We start from the raw sequence: 17757 nt of genomic DNA, 5'->3' as shown, positions 1-17757 counted from the left end.
TTGAGGTACACACATTTCAGCCCTTCTACCTTACTGTCTTTACACCGTTTATTCTGCTTCTCTTTCCTCAAAGCCTCTCTGTATGTTAGATCTGGCTTTACTCCATGCACTTCTTTCACTGCTCTATTGCTCTGGATCCCATCCCCCTCGCAAATTAGTTTAAACCCTCCCGAACCATGCTAGCAAACCTACCCGCAAGGATATTGCTCCCCCTCGAGTTCAGGTGCAACCCATCCAATCTGTACAGGTCCCACCTTCCCCAGAAGAGATCCCAATGATCTAAAAATCTAAAACCCTGTTCCCTGCACCAACTCCTCAGCCACGCATTCAACTGCCATCTCCTCCAAGTCTTACCAACTCTGTCACGTAGCACTGGCAGCAAACCTGAGAACGTCACCCTTGCGGTCCTATTTTTCAGCCTTCTGCCTAATTCCTGAAACTCACACTTCAGGACCTCATCCCTCTTCCTGCCTATGTCGTTGGTCCCAACATGTATCACGACTTCTGGTTGCTTTTCCTCTTGTACCAGGATGTCGTGCACCCGGTCAGAGACATCCCGGACCCTGGCACCTGGGAGGCAACAAACCATGCGGGTGTCCTTCTCACGTCCACAAAATCTCCTGTCTGCTCCCCTGACTATAGAGTCTCCAATGACGACAGCTTTCCTCTTCTCCGTCCCACCCTTCTGCACCACAGGGTCAGACTCAGTGCCGGAGGCCCTGCCATCGTGGCTCACACCTGGTCGGTCGTCCCCACCAACAGTATCCAGGACGGTAAACTTATTATTCAGGGGAATGGCTACAGGGGTGCTCTGCTCTACCTGTCTGCTCACCTTCGCTTTCCCCCCTCTGACTGTCACCCAACGACCTGCTTCCGACAGCCTAGGAGTGACTACCTCCCTGTAGCTCTCATATATGACTGCTTCATTCTCCCTTACGAGTGGAAGGTCATCCAGCTGCTGCTCCAGATTCCTTACACGCTCTTCCAGATCGCCCAGCCGTATGCACTTCTAGCAGATGTGACTCTGCGGGAGAGGGGAGTTCCCCCAAGACTGCCACATCTTACATGAGAGGCACATCACCATCTCAGGAGACATTGTAAAAACTAACTGCGAGCAAGCTTGTCCTCCGCCTCTTCTCATCGAAGCCTCTCGAGTCAAAGCCTCGATTGATTGACTTGATTGCACAGACCAACTGCCAAAACTGCCAGAATCTCTTGATTCAAAGCCTCAAAGCTCCACTCCTTCACTGGCCCACTCACGCACTGGCCGCTTCGCTTGAGCTATCCCTCTATGCATCTGTTTGAGCTTTTCAAACTGTTTGGTCACCTGACCTTGACTGCCCAATCAGCTGCTTTCTGCTGAGTCTGAGCTATTCAAATCTTGATTGTCTTATCAACGGCTTTCTGCTGATCTATTCAAATCTTGATTGACTTGAAAACCGATTTGTAGGAAAAAATAATCTACAACAGAAATTCAAGTAGCTTAGAGCTAGAAATGTGTTTACTGAGAACTTATTTTTAGTGGTTTTATTATTTTGTGCAGACCTTTTGGCCAGTGATATCTTCTTTCTCATTAATCTGTTTTCAATTGTAAAAAATGTTCAGTGAATCAAACGAGGAAAGAAGGACTTTTGTTCTGCAGTCGTTCCATAATTGCTTAATACACGTTTGATACTTGTTTGATCCTGAGGCGCCAGGTGTCTGCACCAGTGGTGCGTCACAGGTTTTTGCCAGTCAGTTTACAATTGACACTCGTGCGCTACGGAGTTGTGCCTTGTTCGTCCTTTGTGAACATTTGCAGTTTTGTACCTTTTCGAAAATTAAGCCTTGCTTTTACATTCAGTTACCCATCACAGTGCAAAAGAAAATGAGCAAAAGAAAAGCAGAAAGTGATAGTAAGCAATGAACAGTGGGAAAATGAGTTCTTATTTATAGTGGGTCCGTCAGGAAAACTGTTGTGCATTGTTTGTGAAAAGACTTTCTCACATAATAGAAGACATAATCTTAATAGACACTATAAAACACAACATTGGACTGAAGTAGAAGGAATGCTGGAGCTAGTGCTTGGGTCTGAGTTACGGAAAGAATATGTGATTAAGAAAATGGAAGAAATCAAAAGAAGACAAAATATATTTGTTAAATTAAGGTAGGTAATGTTTGTCTTGTTTTTATATTAAATCAATATATCATGTAAAAATGCTAAATATGTCTATAGTAACATTTTTACAAGTATTGAATGGGGGTACAAGAGTTGTATGGCGCATCTGAACTTGTGCTTGAAAAAACTGATGTGTGGTTGACCACCCCTGATATAAGTAATTGATTTACAGGTTTCCCCCGCCATCCAAAGATAGAGCGTTCCTATGAAATGGTTCGTAAGCTGGAATGTCGTAAAACGAAGGAGCAATTACCATTAATTTATATGGGGAAAATCTGTGAGTGTTCGCAGACCCAAAAATAACCTACCAAATCATGCCAAATAACACAAAACCTAAAATAACAGTAACATATAGTAAAAGCAGGAATGATATAATGAATACCCAGCCTATATAAAGTAGAAATACTTTTTCACAATAATTGCCTGCACTGTTCTCCATAGCGAAAATCTCACGCAAGCGCGCTCGGCAGAAACACAGCGCAAGCGCTCTCCAGTACCCTTTAAGCTATGAAGCTGCCAAATCATACCAAATAACTGGTAAAAATACACAGCCGATATAAAGTAGAAATAATGTATGTACAGTGTAGTATCACTTACCGGAATTGGGACAGCGCTGAGCACACTGATGATGGTGTGTTAGGCTGAGTCATTGGAGGTTGGGGTGGTGCAGTGGCCCCCACCCTCCGGGCAGCGAACCAATACCGATCCATGAAGAATGCAGTGGTACAGTGGTAGCTGGGACGCACCCAGCACATCTTTAAGAAAAAAGCCAAAACAAACAAGCTAATTAATTAGGTGCCGCCTGGCACGTAAATGTTGGCCCAGATGTTGCCAATTGCATCACCTCTGATCTGGGCCGACGTTTAAGTGCCGGGCGGCACCTAATTAATTAGCTTGTTTATTTTGGCTTTTTTTTTCTTAAAGATGTGCTGGGTGCAACCTGGCTACTGCTGCATTCTCCGCGGCAATGTATCTGTCCATTGCCCGGGGGTTGGGGTGGTGGGACACTGGGGTGTTATCTCGTTGTCTGTTTCCATGAGGGTAGGCAGATCATCTTCTTCTATGTCTGCCTGCCTCCATGTTGAAGGTCGAGGTTTGTTGTCTGCTGTGGCTGATGTGGGAGGCTTGAAAAACGACAGTATGCTTGACTGCTTAGCCTTGTGCATTTATAGATCATACAGTTCTTTGTAAGCACTCAAATCATCCTGCAAATATGCGCTAAACCGACATACCCTTTCAAAATTAAAGTCGTATTTTATCATTGCAGCGAAAATCTCACGCAGTTGCTTCACGTTCAGTTCCTTGATGACTTCACTTTCGGTCCGTTCGCTACTGCATTCGGTTTCGATTGTTATTCTTTCCTCTTCCAATTGCATCAGCTCTTCATCTATCAGTTCTTGGTCATGGGATACCAAAACCTCTTCAACATCATCTTCGTAAACTTCCACAAGCCAAACTCACTTTGTCTTTACTTCATTCACCACGATCGAAATGCTTAATTATGTCTAGTTTTACGCTAAGTGTAACACCCTTACAAGCTCTTTCAGGCTTTTCCGATACCTTAGAACTCATCTTGCAAACGGCTGCTCACAGGCACGTGTTTAAGCAATGCCAGTGAGAATGCTGTTCCGAATCCGGGGGAGAGCGGCTGCTCGGGGCGCGTGCTGCTTTTCCCGCATGCTGCCTTTTTTCGTAACAGTGAAAACGCCTTCTGTTAGCGAAAACAGGTAACTAATGTAGGTCTTTTGTAACAGTGAGGTTTCATAAAGCGAATGTTCGAAAAGCGGGGGGCACCTGTACTTTATTTATTATGTTTTATTTTTTTTTCCTCTTTACTAGATTATGTATTGCATTGAACTGCTGCTGCTAAGTTAACAAATTTCATGTCACATGCCGGTGATAATAAACCTGATTCTGGTGTCAGCTTCAAGATTACATCACCAGGTGTTCTTTGGCTGGCCTCTTCGAAAGTTGTTAGGCCCTGTAGCTTTCACCACATGACGTTATCCTTTCCCAGGGATGAGATCTTTGCAGCTTCTGTTGGTGTTTCTTTAGCTCTGGGCTTTTACGGGAGGGCATTGCAAGCCCCGTGCCCAACACTCCTCTTCTCAGGCAGGTTTGGGACCGTACATGGCGGAGTTGACTTAAGATTATATCCTTGATTGTTGGTACTCCTATACAGAAGGAGGTCCAGCTTTTGCCCGTTTCATCAGTTTGCCCCTCATTGGCACATCTTGTCTTGTTGACTGTGGTGATGCCAAAGTTGTCCTGTTCAAGCACCTAATGCTGTTCTTCCCCTGGCCCGATGGCTATTTACACTAATCCTCAGAGATCCAACGTCTTTTAATCAACGGCAATTTATACAAACCCTCAGAGATCAGACCACCAGACTCAAAAAGAAAAGTTACTTTCCCCAAGTGGTAAGGCTGAACACCTCCACCCACTAACCCACCCCTCCACACCCCCAACCTCCACTACTTTTAGGATTTCCTGTCAGTCACCTTATGTATAGACACTCCTGTGCTTAATGTCACTTTATGGACATAGGATCAATCTATGTATATAAGCTATCTTATGTATATGTAGATTTATTGTTTTTTTTATTGTTGTGTCTTTATCTTGTGTTTTCTTTTGTGTTGCATTGGATCTGGAGTAACAATTACTTCACTATTTACTATTATGTACAGGAAATGACATTAATCTATCAATCTTGAATCAAACTTTCCTCTGGCTCAATGGCTACTTACAGTATCTTTCAGAGATCAAACATTACAGGCTGCAAAGTTGGTCTTCAGTTGGGGATAGGTTACCCACATGGGAATCAGTGAGATAGGTTGGATTTTAGGAAGCAGTTTCTAATTCCTTTCCCATGCAGAGTGAGCAGGGCAACTCAGGCATGCAGGTGGGTGCTGGATTACACCTCAGTCTTGAGTCCGAGCTGGCTGTCAGACAGGACCATCTGCTCGAAGATCGTTTCTGACAGTAAGACATAGGAGTAGAATTAAGCCATTTGGCCCATTGAGTCTGCTCCTAATTCCATCATGGCGAGACTCACTAGAACAATGAGAGGGGGATCTCATGAAAACCAATGAAATATTGATAGTTCTAGATATGGTGGATGTGCAAAGGATGTTTCTTCTTGTGTGAGTCTAGGACCAGAGGGGACAGTCTCAGAATACAGTGATGTCCATTTCGAACAGAGATAAGGAGCAATATCTTTAGCCAACAGTGGTGAATCTCTGAAATTCAGTGGCACATGAAGCAAAGGAGACTAATGATGGGGTATGTTTGAAGGTGGGGGCTGATAGATTCTTGATTCGTCAGGGCATCAAAAGTTAAGGCGTGAAGTTAAGAGAATTGGATTGAGAGGGTTGAGCCTCACGATACGTGTCCAAAGCCCATTTGTCTGTCATGGCAGGTCCTTTGTGGAGAGTGTTTGCCAATGTGTCAGCTGTTTGCACATGACTTTACAGAGGACGACTGCCTTGCACCATAAAACAGGAGTAGATTAACTCCCTCGCAACCTCAGCCACACCATCAAGCAACTCCTACCCCATCCCAGGCTGGCTGTGTCCCACATCGCCCATCTCAACTGGAGTGGAAGCAAATTAATCTCAGAGCAGCCACCAAGGACAAACGTTAGGCAATTGGTCTGATTGTTCTGTTATGTGTGTGGGAATCTGATGCCTAATGTAGTCTCATTTCAATAAAACCTTGGTGCGTTCTTTGTTTAGTTTTCATGCCATTTGGTTTGTTGGTATCTGATTGATGGGACGAATGGAAATAGGTTGTTGTGTAAGCAGTGTGTGAATTTCGCTAACAGAATCAGAGTGTTGCCCTGGGTCAGTATATTTGTTGGTCTAATTCCCAGGCTTCTGTTCCAGCCACATTGACTTTGCCAGGAAGCTCGAGCTGAGTCTGTTTACCATGAAAGCAGGCATCGAACGTTTGAGTTTTCATTGCAACATGTTTCATTTGTTCTGCTTGATTGTCAAGGAGGGCATAACCTTGAAATTGGAGTACATCTTGAATGGTAATGTTTAAAACACCTTCTCATGCAAAGACTGAAATTGTTGTTCCAACTGGACATCTGAATGGGGAAGAATTGTGATCTAAGTGAGTTTGACTGTGGAATGATTGTTGGTCTGGAACATACTCCCCACCTAAAAAGGCACTGGGTGTTAAGTTTGAATATTGCAAAACCGTGATCAGATTTTTGATGAGGCCATTGAGAACACAGATCCATACAAACAAAGAGGTAATGATCTTGTTTAATGAAGAGAATAATCCATGGAACAAAGCACCTTTGAACAGTCTGGTTTCTATTTTCTTCGCAGCTATTTACAGTGTTGTTAGCGTTACTGTTTCAAGTTGTTTACTCGATTTCTGATAGCGATAGAATATATGCTCACTGGCCACTTTATTAGGTACACCTATACACCTTGTTAATGCAAATATCTAATTGACCAGTCATGTTAGCAACTCAATGCATAAAAGCATGCAGACATGGTCAAGTGGTTCAATTGCTGTTCAGACCAAACATCAAAATGGGGAAGATCTAAGTGACTTTGACTGTGGAATGTTTGTTGGTCCCAGATGGGGTAGTTTGAGTATCTCAAACTGCTGATCTTCTGGGATTTTCACATACTGGTCTCTCGAGTTTACAGAGAGCAGCCTTGTCTCTCATAGAACTGAGAGAGGCTGGAGGAGAATGGCCAGACTGGTTCTGACTAATACTGACCTAGACAAAAATCAGCCACTGGTGCACTGGGAATCTGTGAATCAGCTTGCAAACTGTAAAGCATTCTTCCTGCTCTCATGTGCCCACAAAGGCAAGACAGTGTCAATACGTGTGTGTACTCTCTGTCTCTCCCCCACCTCTCATTCCTTCACTTTTACCCTCCCCTCACCCCTTTGTTCTCCCTCCCCTCCACCTATGCCCCCTCTTCCCCACCCCCTGGAGTCTCGGGCCAAATGGCATCGTCTCAAAGTAGATGGAAGACCCTTTGGAACAGAGATGAAGGGGATTGTTCTTGGTCAGAGGGTGGCTACGGAATTCATTGACAAAATGCTGTGGAGACCGCGTAATAGGGTATATTTCAGGTGGAGGTTGGTACATAAGTGTTGTTAGGAAGGGTGCCAAAGGTTATGGGGAGAAGGCAGGGAAATGTGGTTGAGCATGATAATTAATCACCCAGGAGAGAATTCTGGACTGGACTCAATGGCCCAAGTGGACCAATTCTGTTCCTGTCTCTTGTAATCGGTGGTCTTAATTAAGTGGTTAACATTTACCACAAATGGAGAAGCACTATTTGAACAACACACACAAAATGCTGGAGGAACTCAGCAGGCCAGGTAGCAGCCAAAAAGCCTTCCAGTGCTGTTGAAACATCGACTGTACTCTTTATTTTCCCTAGACGCTGCCTGGCCTGCTGAGTTCTTCTAACATTTTGTGTTTTGCTTGGATTTCCAAGGAATATTTGAATACAGGTTAGAACACAGATCATGCTAACTTTGAGCTCAGCTTTTCTGGTCTGCTAATTGTTCTTTTCTTTCTGCAGAATGTCTCCTCTCTCCATTTCACTTGTTGGCTTTGTCATGTTACTGACCACAACGCAAGGTGTCGCCGGTGATAAAGGTGCGTAACTGTGTCCATGTCTGTGCATCTATCAACACCTTCACGCCATTATTGGAATATGGAACCTTACAGTCCTTCATCCCAGCAATCTTGTACCCTGTCTAAGATCAGCCTAACCTTCTCCCCTACAAAACCCTCCATTTTTCTATCATCCATGTGCCTAAGAGTTTCTTCAATGCCTCTAATGTATCTGCCTCTACTACCACTCCTGGCAGGATGTTTCACACCCCCACCACTCTGCGTAATGAACTAACCACTCGTACTCCCCCATACTTTCCTCCAACCACCTAAAATTATGTCCCCTTGTATTGACTATTTCCACCCTAGGAAAAAGTCTCTGACTATCTAATCAATCTGAGACTCTTATCATCTTGTACTCTTCTATCAAGTTATCTCTCATCCTCCTTTGCTTCAAAAAGAAAAACCCTCACTTGTTTAACTTATCTTCACAAGACATTCTCTCATCCAGGCAATATCCTGTTAAACCTCATGGACCCTCACGAAAGCTTCCACATCTTTTCTATAATGAGGTAACCAGAAGGGAACATAAATTCCAAGTGTGCTCTAACGAGGGTTTTATTGAGCTGCAACATTACTTCGCTCATGAACTCAGTCCCTCGAAGAATGAAGGCCAACACACCATACACCTTTTGGACTACCCTATTAAATTGCATGTAACTTTGAGGGATCAATGGATGTGGACTCCAAGACCCCTCTGTTCCTTCAGACTGCCAAGAATCCTGCCAATAATCCGATATCACAAACGTGAGAAAATCTGCAGAAGCTGGAAATCCAAGCAACACACACAAAATGCTGGCGGAACTCAGCAGGCCAGGCAGCATCTATGGAAACGAGTACAGTCGACGTTTCAGGCCGAAACCTTTTGGCAGCACTGATGCCTGCAGGGTTAGTGCTTTGTTCAGGGTGTCAGATGTGGGAATCCTGGGAGACCTCCAGCCTCCCTGATGGCCACATCTGTGCCAGGTGCACCTAGATGCAGCTGTTAGGGATCTGGAGCTGCAGCTTGATGACCTACTGCTTATCAGGGAAAGTGAAGAGGTGACAGACAGGAGCTACAGGGAGGTAGTCATCCCTAGGCTACAGGGGTCAGAAAACTGGGTGACTGTCAGGAGAGGGAAGGAAAATGCCCAGATAGTGGAGAACACTCCTGTGGTTGCCCCACTCAGCAACAAGTATCTCGTTTTAGATGCTGTTGAGGGGGGTGACCTGATAGGGGACGGTCACGATGACCGGGTCTCTGGCACTGAGCCTGGCGCTGTTGTGCAGGAGGCAAGGAGGGAGAAGAGGAATGCAGTAGTCATAGGGGATTCCATAGTCGGGAACAGACAGATTCTGTGAGCCTGATAGAGATACCCGCATGGTGTGTTGCCTCCCAGGTGCCAGGGTACGAGATGTCTCAGATCGGGTCCAGAATATTCTGAAGGGAGAGGGCGAGCAGCCAGCTGTCTTGGTACATGTTGGTACCAATGACATAGAAAGGAAAAGAGAGGAAGTCCTGAAGAGAGATTTCCAGGAGTTTCCAGGAAGCTGAGAAGCAGGACCTCCAGGGTAGTAATCTCAGGATTGCTACCTGTGCCACGCGCTTGCGAGGGCAAGAATAGTAGGATCAGGCAGATGAATGCGTGGCTGAGAGACTGGTGCAGGGGGCAGGGCATCAGATTATTGGATCATTGGGATCTCTTCTGGGGGAAGTATGACCTGTTCAAAAAGGACAGATTACACCTGAACCCGAAGGGGACCAATATCCTGGCAGGAAGGTTTAATAGAGCTGTCAGAGCAGGTTTAAACTAATTTGGCAGGGGGATGGAAACTGGAATGATGGAGTGGGGGCGGGGGGGAACAGAAATAAATCTAAGATGGTGAGCAATAATGATGTCAGGAAGGACAGGCAGGTGCTGGAGCAAATTTACAGCCATTGGGATGAGTTGCAGTGCAATCAAAGCAAAAAGTACCAAATACCAGCTTTAAGGTGTTACACTTAAATGCACGCAGCATAAGGAATAAGGTGGATGATCTTGTCATACAGCTGCAGATTGGCAGGTATGATATTGTGGCCATTACTGAGACCTGGCTAAAGGATGCATGTCTCTGGGAGCTGAACGTCCAAGGATGCACGATGTATCGGAAGGATAGGCAGGTAGGCAGAGGGGGTGGAATGGCTTTATTGGTAAGAAATGATATTAAATCATTAGAAAGAGGTGACATAGGATCGTAATGTGCAGAATCTTTATGAGTTGAGCTAAGAAATTGCAGGGGTAAAAGGACCCTGATGGCGGTTGTATACAGACCTCCTAACAGATGCAATGATGTGGACTACAAATTACAACAGGAAATAGAAAAGACTTGTCAGAAGGGCAGTGTTATGATAATTGTGGGGGATTTTAACATGCGAGTGGATTGGGAAAATCAGGTCGGCTTGGGATCTCAAGGGAGAGAATTTGTAGAACGTCTGCGAGATTGCTTTTTAAAACAGCTTGCTGTTGAGCCCACTAGGGGATTGGCTGTGCTGGATTGGGTGTTGTGTAATGAACCGGAGGTGATTAGAGAGATTGAGGTAAAGGAACCCTTAGGAGACAGTGATCATAACATGATTGAATTCACTGTGAAATTTGAAAAAGAGAAGCCGAAATCTGATGTGTCGGTATTTCAGTGGAGTAAAGGAAATTACAGTGGCATGAGAGAGGAACTGGCCAAAGTTGACTGGAAAGGGGCACTGGCGGGAAGGACGGCAGAGCAGCAGTGGCTGGAGTTTATGCGAGACGTGAGGAAGGTGCAAGACAGGTATATTCCAAATAAGAAGAAATTTTTGAATGGAAAAAGGATGCAACCGTGGCTGACAAGAGAAGTCAAAGCCGAAGTTAAAGCAAAGGAGGGGGCATACAAGGAAGCAAAAATTAGTGGGAAGACAGAGGATTGGGAAGTTTTTAAAAGCTTACAAAAGGAAACTAGGAAGGTCATTAAGAGGGAAAAGATGAACTATGAAAGGAAGCTAGCAAATAATATCAAAGGATATTAAAAGCTTTTTCAATGTTCTTCCAACATTTAGACATAAGGCTCCACAGTAGCCCAGCTGTTTGCACGACTCTATTACAGCTCAGAGCATCAGAGTTGGGAGTTCAATCCCAGCGATCTGTTACTCTACCCATGGAATGCACAGGTTTTCTCGAGTGCTCCTGTTTCCTCTCAAAGGGGCAGGTTAATTGGTCATTGTAAATTGTCCTGTTATTAAATCAGGGTTGTCAGGGGTTGCTGGGCGGCGAGGTTTGAAGGGCCTATTCCGTGCTGTATAGCTGAATAAAAAATTAACAAAGTACAAGAAAGGCCATAAGACATTGCAGTAGTATTAGGCCATTCAGCCCATCAGGTCTATTCTATCATTCAATCATGACTGATTTATTATCCCACTCAGAACTGTTCTCCTGTCTTCTCCCCGTAACCTTTGAGGCCCTGACTAATCAAGAACAAGTCAACCTCCACTTTAAATCCACCCAATAACTTGGCCTTCCATGAATTTCCACTTAATTGCTTAATGCTTATTGAATTTCCATACTGGCATGGTGACCAAGCTTTGAGCTTCACTCTATGCCCTGATGAAGTGTCTTGGCCCAAAACATCAACTATTTACTCACATCCATAGATGCTGCCTGGCCGACTGAGTTCCTCCAACATTTTGTGTGCATTGCTGTTTTAATCTAGTTCTGTCTGAAATCTTCTTGTGCTGATGATATTTATGTCACTCTATTCTTGCGTCATCTTTTTCTTCCTTTGGTTTAATTGTGTTTCTGGGCACATCTGTGGCCTCTTTTAGAGTGAAGGGAGATGAAAAATTAGAACGGGGAACACTGCAGAACAGTACAGGCCTTTTGGACCACCATGTTGTGTTGACGTTGTTTATTTATTTGGAGATGCAGTGAGGAGCAGGCCATTCTGGCACACAGAGCCACACTGTCCAGCAACCCGCCTGTTTAACCCTAGCCAAATCACAGGACAATTTACAATGACCAATTAACCCGCTAACTGGTATGTCTTTGGTCTATGGGAAGAAATTGGAGGACCCAGAGGAAACCCATGCAAAGGATGCCGGAATTGAATTCTGAATTGCAGCGCACAAAGCTGTAATATGGCCTTAAGATTTAGGAGCAGAATTAGGCCAATTGGCCCTTTGAGTCTGCTCCACTGTTTCATCATGGCTGATCCATCTTTCATCTCAGCCCTAATCTTTTGCCTCCCCTGCCCCCAAGCATCCCTTCATACCCTGACCAATCAAAAATCTATCAACCTCTGCCTTAAATATACATAAAAACTTGGCCTCGACAGCTGTCTGTGGCAAAGAATTCCACAGATTCACCACTCTCTGGCTAGAGAAATTCCTCCTCCTCTCCATTCTAAGGCTGTGTCCTCTGGTCCTAGTCTATCTCAATAAAGGAAACATCCTCTCTACATCCAGTCTATCGAGGCCTTTCAACATTCGATGGGTTTCAAAGAGGTTACCCCTCATTCTTCTAAATTCCAGTGAGTACAGGCCCAGAGCCATCAAACGCTCTTCACTTGACAAGCCATTCCATCCTGGAATCATTTTTGTGAATCTCCTTTGACCCCTCTCCAGTGTAACGCACATCCTTCCTAAGATAAGTGATCCAAACCTACTCGCAGTACTCCAGGTGAGGTCTCATCTATGCCTTATAAAGTCTCAATGTTACAAGCAACACACACAAAATGCTGGAGGAACTCAACAAGCCAGGCAGCATCTATGAAAAAGTATAATTGACATTTCGGGCCAAGACCCATCATCAGGACAGCATTACATCTTTGCTTTTATATTCTAGTCCTCATGAAATGAATGCCAACATTGCATTTGCCTTTCTCACCACCGACTCAACCTGCAAATTAATTTTCAGGGAATCCTGCATAAGGACTCCCAAGTCCCTTTACGCCTCAGATTTTTGTTGTCATAACATAAATCCCCCTATTTGTTTCTCTAATCACCTTAAAACTATGTTCCCTTATGAAATGTTTTTAATATTTCAGCCTTTTCCTTGTACCCGATAGAAATCCTCCTGTGTTTGTTCGAGATCACTCATATTTTCACTATGTCCCAGTTTCCCCGAGTGCAATACCACTGATAGAAATTGTACTGATCTTAATCCTGCTGCCACCCCACCATTGAGCACATCTACAAGAGGGGCTGCCACAAGGAAGCAGCATCCATGATCAAGGACCTCCACTGGGCCATGCTCTCTTCTCGCCTTTGGTCCCACACCACCGGGTTCAGGAACAGTTATTACCCTTCAACCATCAGGCTCCTGAACTGGCGTGGATTTCACTCACCTGAACACTGAACTGATTCTGCAATCTATGGGCTCACTTTAAAGGATTCTACAACTCATGTCCTCAGTATTATTTATTTATGAAGGTTTTTTTTTTACACATTGGTTGTTTGTCAGTCTTTGTAGTTTTTTTTTAATTGAATCTATTGTGTTTCTTTGTATCTACTGTGAAATCCTGCAAGAAATTGAATCTCAGGATAATATATGGTGATATATATGTACTTTAATAATAATTTTACTTTGAACGCCTGGGTATTGGTTAGGATTTGGGACTGGCTCAGGTGCATACATTGACTTTCTGTCTCACTTGTTTGCAGGTCAGGTGGAGGTGAAATGTATGAAGTACCATATAGTTAAGAAGGTCAGAGAAGATCTTGTCATCCAGTGCCATTACTCTTCACCAGATGATGCCAACTCCACCACCTTCAGTTGGACAAAGCAGGATACAATGAAAATAATCTACAATTATTCAGTTACTCAAATAGAGCAAGATCCCAGCTATCAAGGTCGAGCGGAGGTTTATGCCCTTGAGATCCCTGAAGGGAACGTGTCCCTGAGACTGATGAATGTGACTCTGTTGGACTCTGGAGTCTACAGACTTCACGTCTTTAGTCGATCCCATAGTGCCGAAGCAGAGATTGTGTTGAGTGTAAGAGGTAGGACCTGTAGATTTCTTCTACGATTTATGTCCTATAAGTTGTTATGAGCCATTATATTGCACGGTAATAGAATAACCAGAACCTAAGAACTTCAGCTAGCCTTTAGATAATTCATTCTGACATATACTATAGCTTTATATTACTGAGATGGTGAACATTGAGAGGATGTTTCCTTTAATGGGGTGGAGGTCTAAAACCAGAGGACACATCCTCAGGGTAAAAGTTCATCCCTTCAGAAAAGAAATGAGGAATTTCTTTAGCCAGAGGCTGGTGAGTCTGTGGAACTCATTTTTCTTGACGGTGGTGGAGGTCAAGCCATTAGCTATATTTAAAGAAATTGATGGGTTCTTGATTAGTCAGGGCATCAAAGGTTACAGGGAGAAGACTGGAGAATCGGGTTGAGAGAGTTAATAATGCAACCATGATGGAATGGCAGAACAGACTCGATGGACCGAACAGCCTAATTCTACTTGTATGTCTTATGGTATTTAAAATGGGAATAAAAGAGCACAAGGAGGCAAAGTGCTGGGAATATTTCCTCAAATAGGCACTTTTACTCAGTAACCTCTCATGCTGAAACTTCAAGTTCTATAATTCAAGGTTTTAAACATCCAGAATGAAATTTATATACATTGCATGACTAACTGTTGTAGTTTAGCCAGCAAAGGCTTGTTAGTATGTGTTGGATATGCTCGTTAAGTTACAAAGCAGTGCAGAACAGCGCGAGTCATCTAGACATGAATTCATTCGGACCATTCGTGAGGCAGAAATAGAGAGGAGTTACAGCAAGATAGTCACCCCTAAGAGTCAGGAGACAAGCAGCTGGGTGACTGTCAGGACAGGGAAGGGGAATAGACAGAATGAGCAGAACACCCCTGTGGCTGTTCCCACCAATAGTAAGTACATCGTCTTGGATACTGTTGATGGAGACGACCTACCAGGGACAAGTTGCCGTGGTTGCGTCTCTGGCACCAAGATGGGACCCTCAACTCAGAAGGGGATTCAGTAGTTAGGGGGACAGATGAAAGGTTCTGTGGGAGAGATCGAGAATCCTGGGTGGTCTGTTGCCTCCCTGGTGCCAGGGTCTGCGATATCTCGGATCGAGTTCTCGGTATTCTCGAGGGAGGGTGAGCAGCCGGATGTCATGGTCCATATAGGGACCAATGACGTGGGTAGGAAGAGTGAGTAGGTCCTGAAAGGTGAGTTTAGGGAGTCAGGCGCCAAGTTAAAGGACAGGACCTCCAGGATAGCAATCTCAGGACTGCTACCCGTGCCAGGTGCAGGCAGGTTTAGAAATTGTAAGATAGCGCAGATCAACATGTGGCTGAAGACCTAGTGCAGGAGGGAGGGCTTCAGATTTATAGATAATTGGGCAGTTTTCCAGGGAAGGTGGGACCTGTTCCGGCGGGACAGTTTACATCTGAACTGGAGGGGGACAAATATTCTTGCGGGAAGGTTTGCTAGAGAGGCTCCGATGGATTTAAACTAGATACGAGGGGGGAGGGGAACCAGAGTGTAGGAACAGATGTAGGGAAGAAGGAAGAAAAAGAAAATAGTGAAGTTGTTTGCACAGTTAGTGATAAACAGAGTAAGAGGTGGAAAATTTCTTATTTATTTTAATGCTAGGAGCATTATAAGAAAGGTGGATGAGCTTAAAGCATGGATTGATACCCGGAAGTATGATGTGGTAGCTATAAGTGAAACATGGTTACAGGAGGGGTGTGATTGGCAACTAAATTTTCCTGGATTTAATTTAATTACTTTGGGTATGATAGAATCGGAGGGACAAGAGGGGGAGGTGTTACATTGCTTGTCAGAGAAAATATTACAGTGGTACTCTGGCAGGATAGATCAGAGGCCTTGTCTAGGGAGGCTATTTGGGTGAAATTGAGGAATGGAAAAGGTGTAGTAACACTTATAGGGGTGTATTCTAGACCATATGGAGAGTGGGAATTGGAGGAGCAAATTTGTAAGGAGATAGCAGATATTTGTAGTAAGCACAAGGTTGTGATTGTGGGAGATTTCAATTTTCCACACATAGACTGGGAAGCCCATACTGTAAAAGGGCTGGATGGTTTGGAGTTTGTAAAATGTGTGCAGGATAGTTTTTTGCAGCAATACATAGAGGTACCAACTAGAGAAGGGGCAGTGTTGGATCTCCTGTTAGGGAATGAGATAGGTCAGATGACGGAGGTTTGTGTTGGGGAGCACTTCGGGTCCAGTGATCACAATGCTATTAGTTTCAATATAATTATGGAAAAGGATAGGTCTGGACCCAAGGTTGAGATTTTTGATTGGAGGAAGGCTAACTTTGAGGAGATACGAAAGTATTTAGAAGGAGTGGATTGGGACAATTTGTTTTATGGGAAGAATGTAATTGAGAAATGGAGGTCATTTAAAGGTGAAATTTTGAGAGTCCAGAATCTTTATGTTCCTGTTAGGTTGAAGGGAAAGGTTAAAAGTTTGAGAGAGCCATGGTTTTCAAGGGATATCGGAAACTTGGTTCAGAAAAAGAGAGATGCCTACAATAAATATAGGCAGCATGGAGTAGATGAGGTGCTCGAGGAATATAAAGAATGTGAAAAGAATCTTAAGAAAGAAATTGGAAAAGGTAAAAGAAGATATGATGTTGCTTTGGCAAGTAAGGTGAAAATAAATCCCAAGGGTTTCTACCATTACATAAATAGCAAAAGGATAGTGAGGGATAAAATTGGTCCCTTGGAGAATCAGAGTGGATGGCTATGTGTGGAGCCAAAAGAGGTGGGGGAGATTCTGAACAATTTCTTTTCTTTGGTATTCACTAAGGAGAAGGATATTGAATTGTGTAAGATAAGGGAAACGGGCAGGGAAGTTATGGAAACTATGATGATTAAAGAAGAGGAAGTACTGGCGCTTTTAAGGAATATAAAAGTGGATAAGTCTCTGGGTCCTGACAAGATATTCCCTGGACCTTGAGGGAAGTTAGTGTGGAAATAGTAGGGGCTCTGACAGAAATATTTCAAATGTCATTAGAAACAGGGATGGTGCCGGAGGATTGGCGTATTGCTCATATTGTTCCAGAAGTGATCGAGGCAGAGGAATGAAAGGTGGGGGAGTAGCATTGCTTGTTGGGGAAAATATTACAGCAGTGCTCAGGCAGGACAGATTAGAGGGCTTGTCTACTGAGTCCTTATGGGTGGAGCTGAGAAACAGGAAAGGTATGGCCACATTAGTGGGATTGTATTACAGACCACCCAATAGTCAACGAGACTTGGAAGAGCAAATCTGCAGAGAGATAGCAGGCAACTGCAGGAAACATAAAGTTGTGGTGGTAGGGGATTTTAATTTTCCATACATTGATTGGGACTCCCATACTGTTAGGGGTCTAGATGGTTTAGAGTTTGTAAAATGTGTTCAGGAAAGTTTTCTAAATCAGTATATAGAGGGACCAACTAGAGGGGATGCAATATTGGATCTCCTGTTAGGAAACGAATTAGGGCAAGTGACAGAAGTCTGTGTAGGGGAGCACTTTGGTTCCAGTGATCATAACACCATTAGTTTCAATTTGATCATGGACAAGGATAGATCTGGTCCTAGGGTTGAGGTTCTGAACTGGAAGAGGGCCAAATTTGAAGAAATGAGAAAGGATCTAAAAAGCGTGGATTGGGACGGGTTGATCTCTGGCAAAGATGTGATTGGTAGGTGGGAAGCCTTCAAAGGGGAAATTTTGAGAGTGCAGAGTTTGTATGTTCCTGTCAGGATTAAAGGCAAATTGAATAGGAATAAGGAACCTTGGTTCTCAAGGGATATTGCAACTCTGATAAAGAAGAAGAGGGAGTTGTATGAAATGTATAGGAAACGGGGTAAATCAGGTGCTTGAGGAGTATAAGAAGTGCAAGAAAATGCTTAAGAAAGAAATCAGGAGGGCCAAAAGAAGACATGAGGTTGCCTTGGCAGTCAAAGTGAAGGATAATC

General features: G+C 44.0%; 1 protein-coding gene across 3 annotated transcripts in view; it reads left to right on the top strand.

Moving 5' to 3' along the window:
• Positions 1 to 17757, top strand: part of LOC134350345 (butyrophilin-like protein 8) — a 56782-nt gene that overhangs the window by 17445 nt on the left and 21580 nt on the right. For all 3 annotated transcript variants that reach the window (XM_063055415.1, XM_063055414.1, XM_063055413.1), the window contains exons 2-3: positions 7720 to 7796; positions 13462 to 13800. In XM_063055415.1, coding sequence (XP_062911485.1) covers positions 7721 to 7796; positions 13462 to 13800 — 415 coding nt within the window. In that variant the 5' untranslated portion in view covers position 7720. The remainder of the gene's footprint in view (positions 1 to 7719; positions 7797 to 13461; positions 13801 to 17757) is intronic.

The sequence above is a fragment of the Mobula hypostoma genome, chromosome 8, assembly GCF_963921235.1.
Source record: "Mobula hypostoma chromosome 8, sMobHyp1.1, whole genome shotgun sequence".
Lineage (NCBI taxonomy): Eukaryota > Metazoa > Chordata > Chondrichthyes > Myliobatiformes > Myliobatidae > Mobula > Mobula hypostoma.
The sequence above is the reverse complement of the archived record's forward strand: the minus strand, read 5'-3'. Positions and strand labels throughout refer to the sequence as shown.